This window comes from Pseudophryne corroboree, chromosome 4 (genome assembly GCF_028390025.1).
Source record: "Pseudophryne corroboree isolate aPseCor3 chromosome 4, aPseCor3.hap2, whole genome shotgun sequence".
In the NCBI taxonomy this organism is placed as follows: domain Eukaryota; kingdom Metazoa; phylum Chordata; class Amphibia; order Anura; family Myobatrachidae; genus Pseudophryne; species Pseudophryne corroboree.
The window spans coordinates 661,270,564-661,285,806 of NC_086447.1; the positions used below are offsets into that span (position 1 = coordinate 661,270,564).

Genomic DNA, 15,243 nt, shown 5'->3' on the forward strand with positions numbered 1-15,243 from the left:
AAACTAAAGACGGACACTGGGAGTCTTGTTGAAGGAGACAATTTAATAGCAGATCATCTTAATGATTATTTTTGCTCAGTATTTACTACTGAAAGAGAGGGGAAGGGGCCACAGTTAAGTTGCAGGGATATTCAGGAAAATGAAACAAGTACATTTACAGAGGAGAAGGTCCTAACAGAACTCTCAAAGCTGAAAGTGGACAAATCTATGGGGCCAGATGGGATACATCCAAGGATACTAAAAGAACTTAAAGAGGTGCTGGTAGCACCATTGACAGAATTATTCAACCAGTCATTAGCTACAGGAGTAATTCCAGGGGACTGGAAAAGAGCAAACGTAGTCCCACTGCACAAAAGTGGAAGCAAGGAAGAGGCAAACAACTACAGACCAGTGAGTCTTACATCAGTAGTAGGGAAATTGATGGAAACACTCTTAAAAGAAAGAGTTGTAGATTATCTCAAATCCGGCAATTTACTGGATCCCAAACAGCATGGATTCACTGGGGGGAGATCATGTCAAACAAATCTTATTGACTTTTTTGATTGTGTGACTAAAGTGATGGATAAAGGTGGAGCCATGGATATAGCTTATCTAGACTTTAGTAAGGCTTTTGACACAGTTCCACATCGCAGATTGCTAAATAAACTTGAAAGTTTGGGATTGGATATTAGGATTATTGAATGGATAAGATCTTGGTTGAAGGATAGAAAACAGAGAGTTGTGGTAAATGGAGTGCATTCACAGGAGGGAAATGTTACCAGTGGAGTACCCCAGGGATCTGTACTTGGACCAGTGCTTTTTAATATCTTTATTGGTGACATTGCAAATGGCATTAAAGGGAAAGTATGCCTTTTTGCAGATGACACAAAGGTATGCAACAGGGTAGACACACCAGGTGGGGTAAAACAAATGATTGAGGATCTAGGTAGACTAGAGGAATGGTCAAGAGTCTGGCAATTACAGTTTAATGCCAAAAAATGCAAAATCATGCACTTGGGTCTCAAAAATCCTAAAGCTAAATACAGTATTAATGGCACTATACTGGAAACTACTGAGGAGGAAAGGGATCTAGGAGTCACTATTTCAGATGACTTAAAGGCAGGTAAGCAATGTAACAAGGCATTGAGGAAGGCTAATCAGATGCTTGGCTGCATTGGGAGAGGAATCAGCAGCAGAAAGAAAGAAGTAATAATGCCACTGTATAGGTCATTGGTACGGCCTCATCTAGAATACTGTATTCAGTTCTGGAGGCCATATCTTCAAAAGGATATTAATACATTAGAAACTGTACAAAGGAGGGCAACTAAAATGGTGCATGGCCTACATCACAAAACATACCCAGAAAGACTAAGAAATCTCAATATGTATAGTTTGGAGCAGAGAAGGGAAAGGGGGGACATGATAGAAACTTTCAAATATATCAAGGGTTTTAACAAAGTCCAGGAGGGAAACATTCTCCAAATGAAGAGAAGCAAAAGGACACGAGGACATGCACTGAGACTGGAGGGGGGGAGGTTCAGGGGAAATTTGCGGAAAAATTATTTCACAGAAAGGGTAGTGGACAAGTGGAATAGCCTCCCATCAGAGGTGGTAGAGGCTAAGACAGTAGAGCAATTTAAACATGCATGGGATAGACATAAGGATATCCTTACAAAGAAATAAGGATCAAATAAGGTTAGAGATAAAAAATAATAAAAAAAAAAGGGGCACACTAGATGGGCCAAGTGGTTCTTATCTGCCGACAAATTCTATGTTTATGTTTCTATGAAGCAGCTGATTAGTATAGTGTATGAGACTATCCCAGTCATTAGGCTACTCCAGAACTCAGTGGCTAACTTAGCCAGACTCACGTGTCCTATGACTGTAGTGATGATCTGTTTACTCAGGGGGCCACCCCACACGAACTCCGTTGTCTCACCGTGCAGCGCTGCTTCTCCTCTGTGCATAAGAATTATTGCTGTCTCTGTCAGTAAATCACAGAATGTGGAATGTTTACTTCAAACCACGCTGATCACTGCTTGAATCTCTCAGACACTCCGTATATCTGGCAGATGCAGGCTTTCTCAGCATACTGGCGTCTGACGTCACATCCCCCCTCTGCAGCCTATAAATCCTCTGCCCTTTTTCCCGCTCTCCTCTCAGACACAGTCCGATTCTCCTGGGTCTCAACACCCTCCAGATTGCTTCCGTTGTGCACAGCCCCAGTTGCCTAGCACCCAGGCTGCAATTGCAGAAGCCCAGACTGTCACAGTTCATTAAGTTCACAAGTGACACAGCCAAGCCACAGCTTGTAACCCTTTCCTATGTTTCCATGAAAGGGGTATCCCTCAGGACTGGGATGCCACAAATTTCTCCACTGAAATGAGGCGTGTCCTCACGCCTTATAACACAGAGACCTGCCAAAAGTTAATGACTAAAAGTACATCAATATCTGTATCAGGCCGGCAGTTGGCCCCGCGTGGAGCGGGTCGACTGTCTCTCCTCTGATGGGCCAATTACCTCACTTTGATCTATTGACTCAGTTACATCAGGAACAGGCACATTCGGTACAGGGGGACAGACATCTACCACATTATCAATACCAATGTCAGACATAGAACAGGGTACAGTTTCAGACCTGATCGTAGGGTGTAACAGCCCCCACACTGGCCAGAACACATTCAACATTTCAGCAGTAGGATCGCTATTGCACGGGGACTCAGGTGTACTCGACCTCTCCGCCTCTGTGAGCTGTGGTTCCACCGCCTCTCGATGACTAGACAAGTATTTCTTTAGCTGGTTACGATGAACAACCATTGACTTCTGGTCACCAAGACGTGCAATTCTGTAGACATCACTCTCTGGATATGGAACTTCAATAATTTTATAGGGAGTCTCTTCCCAATATCCATCAAGTTTACTACCACGACGGTTCTGATTCTTCCACACCAGTTCTCCCACGGTGAGAGGACCAGCCTTTGCATGGCGGTTGTAATCAATAGCTTGGCGTCTCTGCCCTTGTTCTGTTCGCTGTTTGACAACAGCATAGGCGGTCTGTAGGCGCCTCTGGTGCTCCACTACCCAATCTGTCTGTGGCATATCCCCTTGAGTGACTTCCTCCGGAAGGGATAGCCGTACGTCTGCAGGTAGTCGCCCTTCTCTGCCAAATAGGAGGTAGAATGGGGTATACCCGGTGGAACTGTGTTCTGTATTGTTATACAGGAATGTGATTTCTGAGAGAAGATCGGGCCAATCCCTCCTCACCTCCGTGGGTATTGATCGGAGCATGTTGATAAGTGATTGGTTCATTCGTTCGCACACTCCATTGCATTGGGGGTGATACATTGTCGTATGCAGTTTTCGACACCCATAGAGGTCACACAATTCCTGGAACAAGCGAGACTCAAAGGCAGATCCCTGGTCTGTCAATATCTTTTCGGGGTAGCCATACGGTCTCACAAAGGCTCTCCACAATAATTCTGCTGTCGTGGATGCAGTCAAGTCCTTAACGGGAAGGGCTACGATGAATTTGGAGTAGTGGTCAATTATAGTGATGGCGTACTGATAGCCACTCCTGCTGGGTTCCAGTTTAACATGATCAATCGCCACCAGCTCGAGTGGATGATGGGTCACTATGGGATCTAGCTCTGCTCGCTGATCTGCAGGGGGTTTCTTCTTCATCGAACAATTCGGACACTTCGAATTCCACTCTTTGATATCCTCTCTCATGTTCACCCAATAGAATCGCCGTCTCAGTGTGGCTTCTTGCTTTTGTAGGCCAAAATGCCCAGACTGATCGTGATAGGCTTCCAGCACTCGATCACTATCCCGTCTGGTCAGTACAATCTGCGTTACCGACAGGTGAGTCTTGGGATTGACACCATGGCGAACCAACAACCCTTTGTGGATTCGTAGTCGTTCTCTTTGTCTCCATAGCTTCATCAGTTCTGGATCCAGTGTCTGCCGTTCTTGTTTTGACAACAGCCTTCTTGAGATCAGTAAGACTTTCAACTTTTCCAGAACAGGGCTAGAGCTCTGCACTTGCACCCAGTCGGTGCTATCGGGAGGCGGTTGTTGATCACTTGCTGCTGTCTGGGCCAGAACATTGGTGAGGGTTTTTTTCCAACAGTTCATTGCAGCTTGGAACCGAGGGATCTCCACTTCCTCACACTCATCTTCATCCACTTCTGGTGCCGTTACCGATGGTAACCTGGATAGTGCGTCAGCGTTAGCGTTGGCCTTGCCACTCCGATATTTGATTCTGAAATTGTAGTTCGCCAGCCTAGAATACCACCGTTGTTCCAATGCACCGAGGTTATCCGTATTCAGGTGGGCCAGTGGATTATTATCAGTAAAGGCTATGAATGGTGTTGCTAACAGATAATCTTTGAACTTATCAGTTATGGCCCACACCAGCGCCAAGAACTCCAGTTTGAAAGCGCTGTAGTTGGCATCATTGCGCTCGGTTCTCCTGAGACTCCTGCTGGCGTAGGCAATGACACGTTCTTGCCCCTGCTGTTCTTGTGACAGTACAGTTCCCAGACCACAATTGCTTGCGTCAGTGTACAGGTGGAGTAGTCGACTATAATCTGGATACGCCAGAACCTGGGCCTCCGTCAACAGGCTCTTTAGTTTATCAAATGCAGTTTGTTGAGCCTCTGTCCACGCCACAGGTATCTTCTTCCCATGCTGAGCTGAGGGTACATCACGAAGCAGTTCATGGAGAGGGGCCGACACCTGTGCGAATCGTGGTACGAATCTCCTGTAGTATCCGACAAATCCGAGGAAACTTCTCACCTCCTTTACAGTTGTGGGTATTGGCCAATCCTGGACAACAGAAATCTTATCGGGATCAGGGGCGACTCCATTGGTGCCCACGATGTGTCCCAAGTATTGGACGCTGGTCTTCAATAGATGGCATTTGGAGGGTTTTAGTTTTAGACCGTATCCCGCCAGGTGCTGGAATACATCACGTAGGTGTTGCAAATGCTCCTCGTAGGTTTTAGAGTAGATAATTACATCATCGAGGTAGAGGAGTACCATGTCAAAATTCTTGTGCCCCAGGCAGTGCTCCATCACCCTCTGAAAAGTTCCTGGGGCATTACACAGCCCAAAGGGCATTCGAAGAAACTCGTATAAACCCATGGGCGTGGTGAACGCTGTCTTTTCTCTATCCTCCGCTGCCACCTCTACCTGCCAGTAGCCACTGGTTAGGTCCAGCTTCGAAAAATAGGCAGCTGAATTGAGGGCGGTGAGTGACTCTTGAATGCGGGGTAAGGGATACGCATGCTTGTGAGTAACCTGATTGAGCTTCCAGTAGTCTACGCAAAAACGTAGACTTCCATCCTTCTTCTGAACCAGAACCATAGGCGCCGCCCAAGGGCTGTGACTTTCGCTAATCACCCCGGAGGCCTTCATCTCTTCCAGCATCTTGCGCACAGGTTGGTATAACGCAGGGGCCAAAGGCCGGTTGCATTCTTTAATTGGGGGTGCTTCTCCAGTGGGAATATGGTGCTGGATGTCGCGGACTTTGCCGAAATCAGCAGGGTGTTGGCTGAAACTTCGGGCATTCTCTTGGAGCACGTGTAGTACCCCTTCCCGGTGTTCCACTGACGTATTCTCATCTCCTATGTAAATGTCACGCCACCATTCAGTCTTGTTTTCAGCAGGTTCTTCCCCCTGCGTGAGGGTTTGGGCGGTCGCCGTGGATACTTCTACCACATCCTGGAAAGTCACCCAGGATAGGCTCGCCATGATTTGCCGTCGATAGAGTCGTATCGGATAATCATTGGGGTTGAGGATCCTTACTGGCACCCTTCCTCCCATCACTGTCACCACAGCCCGTGCAATTGCGATATCGTTTCTTATGGTGGTCGGTCATGCTTCCACCACCGCATTATAGGTCCTCCCTTCTGGGCCGCATTTGGCCTTCCCCCACACCACGGTTTTTGTATTTGGCTGAAGCGTCAGGGGTCTGTTGCTGGCAACCCTCACTTTACTCACTTCTCCATCATGCTTGATGAACCGCTGCTGTCCCTGTAGGGTTCTTATCGTCACACTGAGGACCCTCTGCATCGGGTGGTGCCGAGGTAAGTTCTGTCTTTAAGGGTGAGATTAGCTCGGCTGGACAATTTTGAAGTACATTCATCCCCACAATGATAGGAGGTATAGTCGGATCATCCACATCAGTGATCAGGCACCCTTGGTTACTCAACTCGACTTGTCCGATCTTGAAGTGTAGTTCGCAGTAGCCTCTGCACTGGATATCAAGCCCGTTACTGGCCATCAGCCTCAACCATGATGGGGGAGGAGGGATCATGTCCGTCGTGCCCCAATGTTGGTAGTACGCCCCTGCCTGGATGGTGGTCACTTGTGATACTGTGTCGAGCATGGCTAGTACAGGGGTTCCATTAATCCAAATGGTGATAACAGGGCACCGGCCCACGTATTTGGGGCACCAGTCTTCTGGGGTTGGACCTATAGGGTTGGTTCTCCCCGAGGGGTGGTCCCTGGTCTCGGGGAGTTGTCGTTTAACGGCTCCGACAGCCGGCAATTCCGTTCTATGTGGCCACTTCGGTTACACCTTCGGCATATAGGTCGGCCTAATGAATCAAATTGGTCGGTATCTCTTCTACCTCTTCCTGGAGGGGGTTCCCACCGATCGTTTCGTCCTTCCCTCCGGACTGCCCTCCACTTGGACTGATTCCTTTCTGGAGGCGCCCGTCTCCTTAACCTCTGTAGCTCCCGACTCATGGTATCCATCCCTACGGTAAATTCTTCTATTTGACTTCTCAGGTCATTCACTGAATCGGTTTGGGAATTCTGTCCCGTCTGTACAACTGCTCGTTTTGGTTCAGAGGCCTCTCTCATTGGCTTTTGGAGGTCTTGATCATCCTTCTTCTCTTGGTAACCTGGCATCTCTGGGAAGTGAGCTTTATTAGGCCGGGGTGGGCCAATCACTTTAATAGCAGCCTCTTTGAAATCTAGAAATGAATCTCTAGGGAGTTGGAGTCTCAGTAATCGCAGTTGGGCGCCGATTCCTTCTCCGTTTGCGCCTTCCATGAACTGGTTGATTAGCGTCTCATCCTTCTCTTTCACTTCTGAGGGGTCCATCTCTTGTATTCTCTTCAGTGCCTCTTGTAAGCTCAGGGCAAAATCTCGTAGTGACTCCCCGGGGTGTTGCTTTCTGGCATAGAAGTCAGATTTTAATTCTGCCAATGTGCTTGTGTCGAAAATTGTCGCTAAACGCTGGAATACTGTATTTGGTCTACATCTGTTTTCTCTGTGTCTGGCCACGATAATACCTCTCTTAGAGCTGAGTCTTTTAGTTGGCCGATCAATATTTCGACTTGTTGTTGGTTAGCCAGGGGATAGAGCCTAAACATAGATTGTAACTTGTTCTTGAATACTGTCCATGAACTTGAGTCTTTCTTGTTCTTATCCCCTGAGTATGTAGGAAGCCATGATGCTCCAAAGTAATATGGGAGTGTAATAGGATTCACATTGGCCATTGCTGGTGCTGTGGTTATTCTTGTTCCTGACGTACCCGGCTGTGGCGTTGCCGGTGTCTCTTTGTTTTGGTCTGTCACGAACATGTTCTTTTCCCCGTTCGTTATCCTGTTCGTAGGACGCCAAATTCAACTTGTGGTACCCTCAGGTTAGCTCCTTATGGCAATGTGCTTACCAGAAATCCGCTTCGCGATGATACTCCTATTCTCTTCGCGGAGAGGTCTGAAGGTATGAGTAACACACTTTTGAATATGAAAAACAACGTTCATTAATAATGCAGGTGTATTTATTTCAAGAACCAGTGCATGCGATTAAGCCTGTACACTAGTACAGTAGGTACTCAGTATAATACAACAATGACAACTTTAAGCACAAACAAGACACTAATCAATTATCACAACTATGCTTAATTACTGTATAAACATTAGCATCGGGTACCCGAACACACACAACCTGAATAGTGTCCAAATGTTGCTTTTATACCTGTACACAGGATTTTTGGATTGCAATCCTTTGATAACAACTTGATTTCCATGTAATATGTAGGGACTGGCAAGTATAGTGTAAATGTCACCAATTGCTGTATCTCGGAGGAGCCCCAACAGATCACTATTCAAATTGGAGATCCCAAACTGGAAGTCTGCTGAATTTCCTCTCTGTATGAGGGATATAGTCTTGTTAATCTCTATTTGTTCTCAGGTGGTGCCAGCAGTGTGGAGGATCACTTCTAAATGCTCAATGTATAATCAATGTCAGTTTCACTGAGATAGCAGTGATTTACCTTGTAAGGCAGTGTTCAGTCATTCGTGACCAGAGTCTCTCTCTTATATAGGCTGCCAGCCTTGTAGTCTACGGAGGGGCAGAGGGGGGGCCTTTATATTACTTCACTCTTCTTCAGAGGCTAATTATGAGTCTTTACACCAGGAAGCAGCTGTTTAGTATAGTGTATGAGACTGTCCCAGTCATTAGGCTACTCCTGAACTCAGTGGCTAACTTAGCCAGACTCACGTGTCCTATGACTGTAGTGATGATCTGTTTATTCAGGGGGCCACCCCACACGAACTCCGTTGTCTCACCGCGCAGCGCTGCTTCTCCTCTGTGCATAAGAATTATTGCTGTCTCCGTCCGAGCTGCAGTAAATCACAGCATGTGGAATGTTTACTTCAAACCACGCTGATCACTGCTTGAATCTCTCAGACACTCTCCGTATATCTGGCAGATGCAGGCTTTCTCAGCATACTGGCGTCTGACGTCACATCCCCCCTCTGCAGCCTATAAATCCTCTGCCCTTTTTCCCCGCTCTCCTCTCAGACACAGTCCGATTCTCCTGGGTCTCAACACCCTCCAGATTGCTTCCGTTGTGCACAGCCCCAGTTGCCTAGCACCCAGCTGCAATTGCAGAAGCCCAGACTGTCACAGTTCATTAAGTTCACAAGTGACACAGCCAAGCCACAGCTTGTAACCCTTTCCTATGTTTCCATGAAAGGGGTATCCCTCAGGACTGGGATACCACACAAGTCCGTGTGGTAACCAATGGAGAGCTCACACCACAACCTACCTCCCCCACTGCCAGGCGGCCAGAGTCCAGCCCAGGCGCGTGGTTCAAATGCCAGCATCGAGTAAGACTGTTACTTATGACGGCGCAGAAGGCTTCATTAGCCCTCACTGCACTGCACAATAATCCTAGCGCTTCCTCCTCCACTTCCTTTACCACCATGCTAGGTGCAGTCAAACTCAGCCTCAGCTTTCAGAAGGCGGCTCGTGTGATTGTGACAGGGCTGTCCTGCAGATGTCTTATGCTGCTCGTTGGAGATCCAGCTGGCTGCTTCTGCTAATCATAGATGGGCAGTTCGTGTCCTGCAGTCTGAGTCTCAGTGCAGTGCCCAAAACAAGGTATGCTGCACCTGCCACCACCAACTAAAAACTTTAATAATTATATTGTGCTGGGGTACCTTCCAGGCTCCCATAACTAATGGAACAGGTGACCAACATTTCAAGGCCCAATCAGCCTTTTCATCAGGATGAAACATTGGCAATAAACCAGGATGCGCTCCTACAGCCAATCATTACCTGATGGCGTATTCTGTGAGGCCACGCCCCCTGTGATACCACACCCCTAATCTGAGAGCATGCGTGCCTTAGGTGCATGTAAATATAACTAATAACATTTCCCTATCATGGTGCCCCCCCTTTCATTTTCTTCTGGATCCGCCCCTGCATGTAACACAATAAGTTGATTGCCCATGAGAGCTCTATCTTTTTATTGGGTGTGAACATTTCACATATTTATTATATAGGCTCTTAAGTAATGCTTAGTGTTTGATATTTTAAATTAAAAGGTCTACAGTATCTGCAACATTAATGACTGAAAATCAACATCGATGACTCAAAATTTAGTTCAACATTGTGAATTTTGGAAAAACCATGAAATTAGGCAAAGCTTACACTACTGTGGAGTATGTGTAAATGATCATTGTTGGAATAGTTTGTGTTTTTTATATCTAATGTGTTAGCAAGCCAAGCACTGTGCAGATAAAGTATTTTCTCTGCATAGCACTACTCTATATGTGTGCACTATATAAATAACTGTTACATAATAACTTATTTCATCACTGTTCTGTAATAAAAAAAAGAAATTCAGTTTTATCTATTAAACTAACATGTAATGAGCAGAGAGTGGCCTAGTACTATTACTGCTTACACAGAGAATGTACCTGTTATATTTCACTTTAATTAGTCAGACAATTATATATGTTCTTCTTTATCTCTCTACAGCTCACTATAAGTTACATTGATGTGAAGATGCCGTCACATCTGCGCCAGATGCAGTTCCAGCGCCAGTACTGTTTCACATGTGATTGTTCTCGCTGCCTGACAAAAGATAAGGTACAGTACAGTGCACTTTAATACCTCATTTATTAGAATGGTAGAAGTCTTGTTAAAAGGGATGGAAGTAATTTACCCTCTGCCACATATATACATTGAGGGTAGCTACTGTGTGGAACTATTAACTCCCAGCCAGTTTACAAGTGCCTAATGAACCTAGCACTGCCTTATTGAGGTCCTAGGTTCCTAGCATATTGGATCCTCCCAAATGGCAGCTTCTGCTTTATGGCAGTTGCGGGTTCTCTAATGGGAAATGCTATAGAAAACATAACAAACATGTTTCTATGTAACAAATGGTACAGTCAGTATCATCCTACAGACTGTTTGCATGAGGATAATTTAATAATTGGATGGTGGCTTTATTTTACAGTTAAAATAATAAGAGACCTATTGTACTGACCTTTTGAGACAGACTGAACTACAGAGCACCATTGTGTAATTGTAAATCAGTGGGCTTGAACTTCCCATGTTATAAGACCTTATCTAATCCTACTTGCAGTGATATAGCACCAAGAACCTGCTAGGCTTTAATAAGCATAGACATGGCAGTTTTACAGTGATTACTTACTTTAATGAACCAAACTTGGGAGTTGACTCCCACATATTTAAACCACACATCTTCAGTACATTTAGCTATTAATGTATTCAAATATTATTATGAATAATTACATTTTAATATATGTATAATTACTCATGTATGTGTTGCTTATAATTATTTTTATATTATTCTGTTTGGTTTGAGATAAAAGAAACCGTGTTACATTTATGCATGCTGTGTCAATTCTCCTTGGGGTTTATTTACAAAGCGTCGGGTTGTAAAACCTGGCACTTCTGATTGTCTTTATGCCTGAAATTTAAAAGGACAATGGTTTTACTAACAAGACACAGCTAGTAAAATCATTGCCCTTTTAAATTTTGGGTATAAACAAGATCAAAAGCGCTGGGTTTTACATCCTGACACTTTGTAAATGAACACCCTTACAGTATGTCATTAGAAAAGACATATTTTAATAACTAATATTGAGTCTAATTAAATATTGTGCTTATTTTTAGTAGAAGTAAAAGAACTAGCAAAATGCAGCAAGTAATTACAGTGTGACATTTGATGCAATAACATAATAAGCGTTAGATGCAGTAATTCAGTATGGAAACCTATTCATTATGCAGCAGCTGCTTCATTCCCTTTTAAGTAGATTTATTTCTTGTTTCACCCTCTGCTTTAAATATTAAAGTATTTCATACACTGTGGAGCACATCCAAATTTACTGCAGAATAAGTATTGCAAAACGGCAAACCTGCCTTACATGTTTTTGGGGGTCATTCCGAGTTGTTCGCTCGTTGCCGATTTTCGCAACAGAGCGATTAAGGCGAAAATGCGCATGGTAAGCAGTGCGCATGCGCTAAGTATTTTAGCTCAAAACTTAGCAGATTTACTCACGTCCGAACAAAGAATTTCCATCGAAGTGATCAGAGTGTGATTGACAGGAAGTGGGTGTTTCTGGGCGGAAACTGACCGTTTTCTGGGAGTGTGCGGAAAGACGCAGGCGTGCCAGGATAAAACGCGGGAGTGTCTGGAGAAACGGGGGAGTGGCTGGCTGAACGCAGGGTGTGTTTGTGACGTCAAACCAGGAACGAAACGGGCTGAGCTGATCGCAGTGTAGGAGTAAGTCTCGAGCTACTCAGAAACTGCTAAGAATTTTCTATTCACAATTCTGCTAATCTTTCGTTCGCAATTCTGCTAAGCTAAGATACACTCCCAGAGGGCTGCGGCCTAGCATGTGCAATGCTGCTAAAATCTGCTAGCGAGCGAACAACTCGGAATGACCCCCTTTGTCTGTTATATATTTAAGAAAAACTTGTAGGAATACAAAACACTATAGTTCTTTCTTTTGCCTGTATAATGTTTCTTATAAATTATAATAAATAATTAATGGGAATCTGTACTATGATAAATGTGTCTTTTCAGCAGCACTGTATGGCTCCTACAGTACAGTATATGTGACGGTAATTGCTCCTCTCTAACATCCTGGCTTTGGCTGCCTACCTACAGTAGTCTATAAACAGCACTCGGCTAGTTAGACAGATACTTTTTAAACCATATTTCTCTAACGTCCTAGTGGATGCTGGGGACTCCGTAAGGACCATGGGGAATAGACGGGCTCCGCAGGAGACTGGGCACTCTAAGAAAGATTTAGTACTACTGGTGTGCACTGGCTCCTCCTTCTATGCCCCTCCTCCAGACCTCAGTTAGAATCTGTGCCCGGACAGAGCTGGGTGCATTTTAGTGAGCTCTCCTGAGCTTGCTAATAAGAAAGTATTTTAGTTAGGTTTTTTATTTTCAGAGAGCTTCTGCTGGCAACAGACTCTCTGCTACGTGGGACTGAGGGGAGAGAAGCAAACCTACTAACTGCGGCTAGGTTGCGCTTCTTAGGCTACTGGACACCATTAGCTCCAGAGGGATCGAACACAGGAACCTAACCTTGGTCGTCCGTTCCCGGAGCCGCGCCGCCGTCCCCCTCGCAGAGCCAGAAGACAGAAGCCGGCGGGTTGAAGCAAGAAGACGTCAAAATCGGCGGCAGAAGACTCCTGTCTTCATATGAGGTAGCGCACAGCACTGCAGCTGTGCGCCATTGCGCCCACACTAACCCACACACTCCGGTCACTGTAGGGTGCAGGGCGCAGGGGGGGGGGGCGCCCTGGGCAGCAATTAAGTACCTCCTGGCAAAAGCAGCATATATACAGTTGGACATTGTTATATGCATGAGCCCCCGCCATTAATTTTACACAAAATCGCGGGAGAAGCCCGCCACTGAGGGGGTGGGGCCTTCTTCCTCAGCACTCACCAGCGCCATTTTCTCTCCACAGCTCCGCTGAGAGGAAGCTCCCCAGGCTCTCCCCTGCAGAAGCACGATAGAGAGGGTGAAAAAGAGGGGGGGCACATAAATTTGGCGTAAAAACAATATATACAGCAGCTACTTTGTTAACACTAAGTTACTATGTGATTCCTGGGTCATATAGCGCTGGGGTGTGTGCTGGCATACTCTCTCTCTCTGTCTCTCCAAAGGGCCTTGTGGGGGAACTGTCTTCATATAGAGCATCCCCTGTGTGTGTGGTGTGTCGGTACGTGTGTGTCGACATGTCTGAGGTAAAAGGCTCCCCTAAGGAGGAGACAGAGCAAATATGTGTGTGAGAGGGTGTCTCCGTCGACAACGCCGACACCTGTTTGGATATGTGTAAGTGCTAAGGTGAATTTATTGCACAAAAGATTAGAGAACAGACAGGAAATCTACCCATGTCTGTCCCTATGTCACAGAGACCTTCAGAGTCTCACAATGCTCACTATCCAAAATAATAAACACTGATATCGACACGGAGTTTGACTCCAGTGTCGACTACGATAATGCAAAGTTACAGCCAAAATGGCTGAAAGGTATTCAATATATGATTATTGTAATAAAAGATGATTTGCATATCACTGATGACTCATTTGTCCCTGACACAAGGGTACACATGTTAAGGGGAAGAAAGCTGAGGTAAATTTCCCTCCTCTCATAAGGAAAAAGAGCGGGAATCTCCAGACAAGAGACTGCAGCTTCCCACAAAAAATTCTCAGGCAGTATCCTTTCCCCACTAGGGCCATGATGTGATGGGAATCTTCCCCTAGGGTGTCACGTTTGCCCAGAAGGTAGCACTAGCTATTCTCAGGGATCCTGCAGATAGCGTGCACATTCTAGTACACTACTCAGACTGGCGATTGTGTCGGCATGGGTTTATAGCGCTGTGGCTGCGTGGACAGGTACCTTATCAGCAGAGATTGAGATCCTAGTATGCATATAGATATATATATATATGTATATATAGATATATATATAGATATATATATATATATATATATATTAAAGATGCTGTCTTAAGAGATAGGTATATGTATAAAACATGCCCAAAGAGACATGAGTATACTGGGTCCTAGAGTCAAAGCTATGTCGATTTCTGCTTGACGTGTCCTGTAGAATATGCAATGGACAGATGATGCCGACTTAAGAGGCATATGGAAGGCTGAGGATTGTGTGGAGAAGGGTTCTTGGACCTGGTCTCCACAGCTATAGCTGGTAATTCTGATATTTTGCCTTATATTCCTGCACAGCCTAGGAAAGCACGACATTATCAAATGCAGCCTTTCGAATAAAGAAACAAGAAAGTCCGAGGTGCGTCCTTTCTTGCCAGAGGCGGGGCAGAGGAAAGAAGCTGCACAACACAGCTAGTTCCCAGGAACAGAAGTCCTCCCCGGCCTCTACAATAATCCACTGCATGTCGCTTGGGCTCCACAGGCGGAGCTAGCCCCGGTGGGGGCACGCCTTCGTAAGTTCAGCCACAAGTGGGTTCAATCCCTGTTAAATCCCTGGGCAATAGATACTGTGTCTCAGGGATACAAGCTGGACTTTGAGAAGATGCCCCCTCACCGACGGCCCTGCCGGCTTCCCCCCACGAGAGGGAAACAGTGTTAACTGCAATTCACAAATTGTATCTTCAACAGGTGGTGGTCAAGGTTCCCCTCCTTCAACAAGGAGGGGGTTATTATTCGACCATGTTGTAGTCCCGAAACCAGACGGTTCGGTCGGACCCATATTGAATTTAAAATCCCTGAACATATACCTGAAAAGGTTCAAGTTCAAGATGGAATCGCTAAGAGCGGTCATTGCAAGCCTGAAAGGGGGAGATTTTATGGTGACTCGGGACATAAAGGATGCATACCTTCATGTCCCCATTTATCCACCTTATCAGGCGTACCTCAGAATTGCGGTACGGGATTGTCATTACCAATTTCAGACGTTGCCGTTTGGTCTCTCCACGGCCTTGACAATATTCACC

General features: G+C 45.6%; 1 protein-coding gene across 3 annotated transcripts in view; it reads left to right on the forward strand.

Annotated features, from left to right (window-relative positions):
• SMYD3 (SET and MYND domain containing 3) overlaps positions 1-15,243 on the forward strand; it is a 1,661,405-nt gene that overhangs the window by 1,244,195 nt on the left and 401,967 nt on the right. For all 3 annotated transcript variants that reach the window (XM_063917806.1, XM_063917805.1, XM_063917807.1), the window contains exon 8: positions 10,264-10,374. In XM_063917806.1, the coding sequence (XP_063773876.1) occupies positions 10,264-10,374 (111 nt within the window). The remainder of the gene's footprint in view (positions 1-10,263; positions 10,375-15,243) is intronic.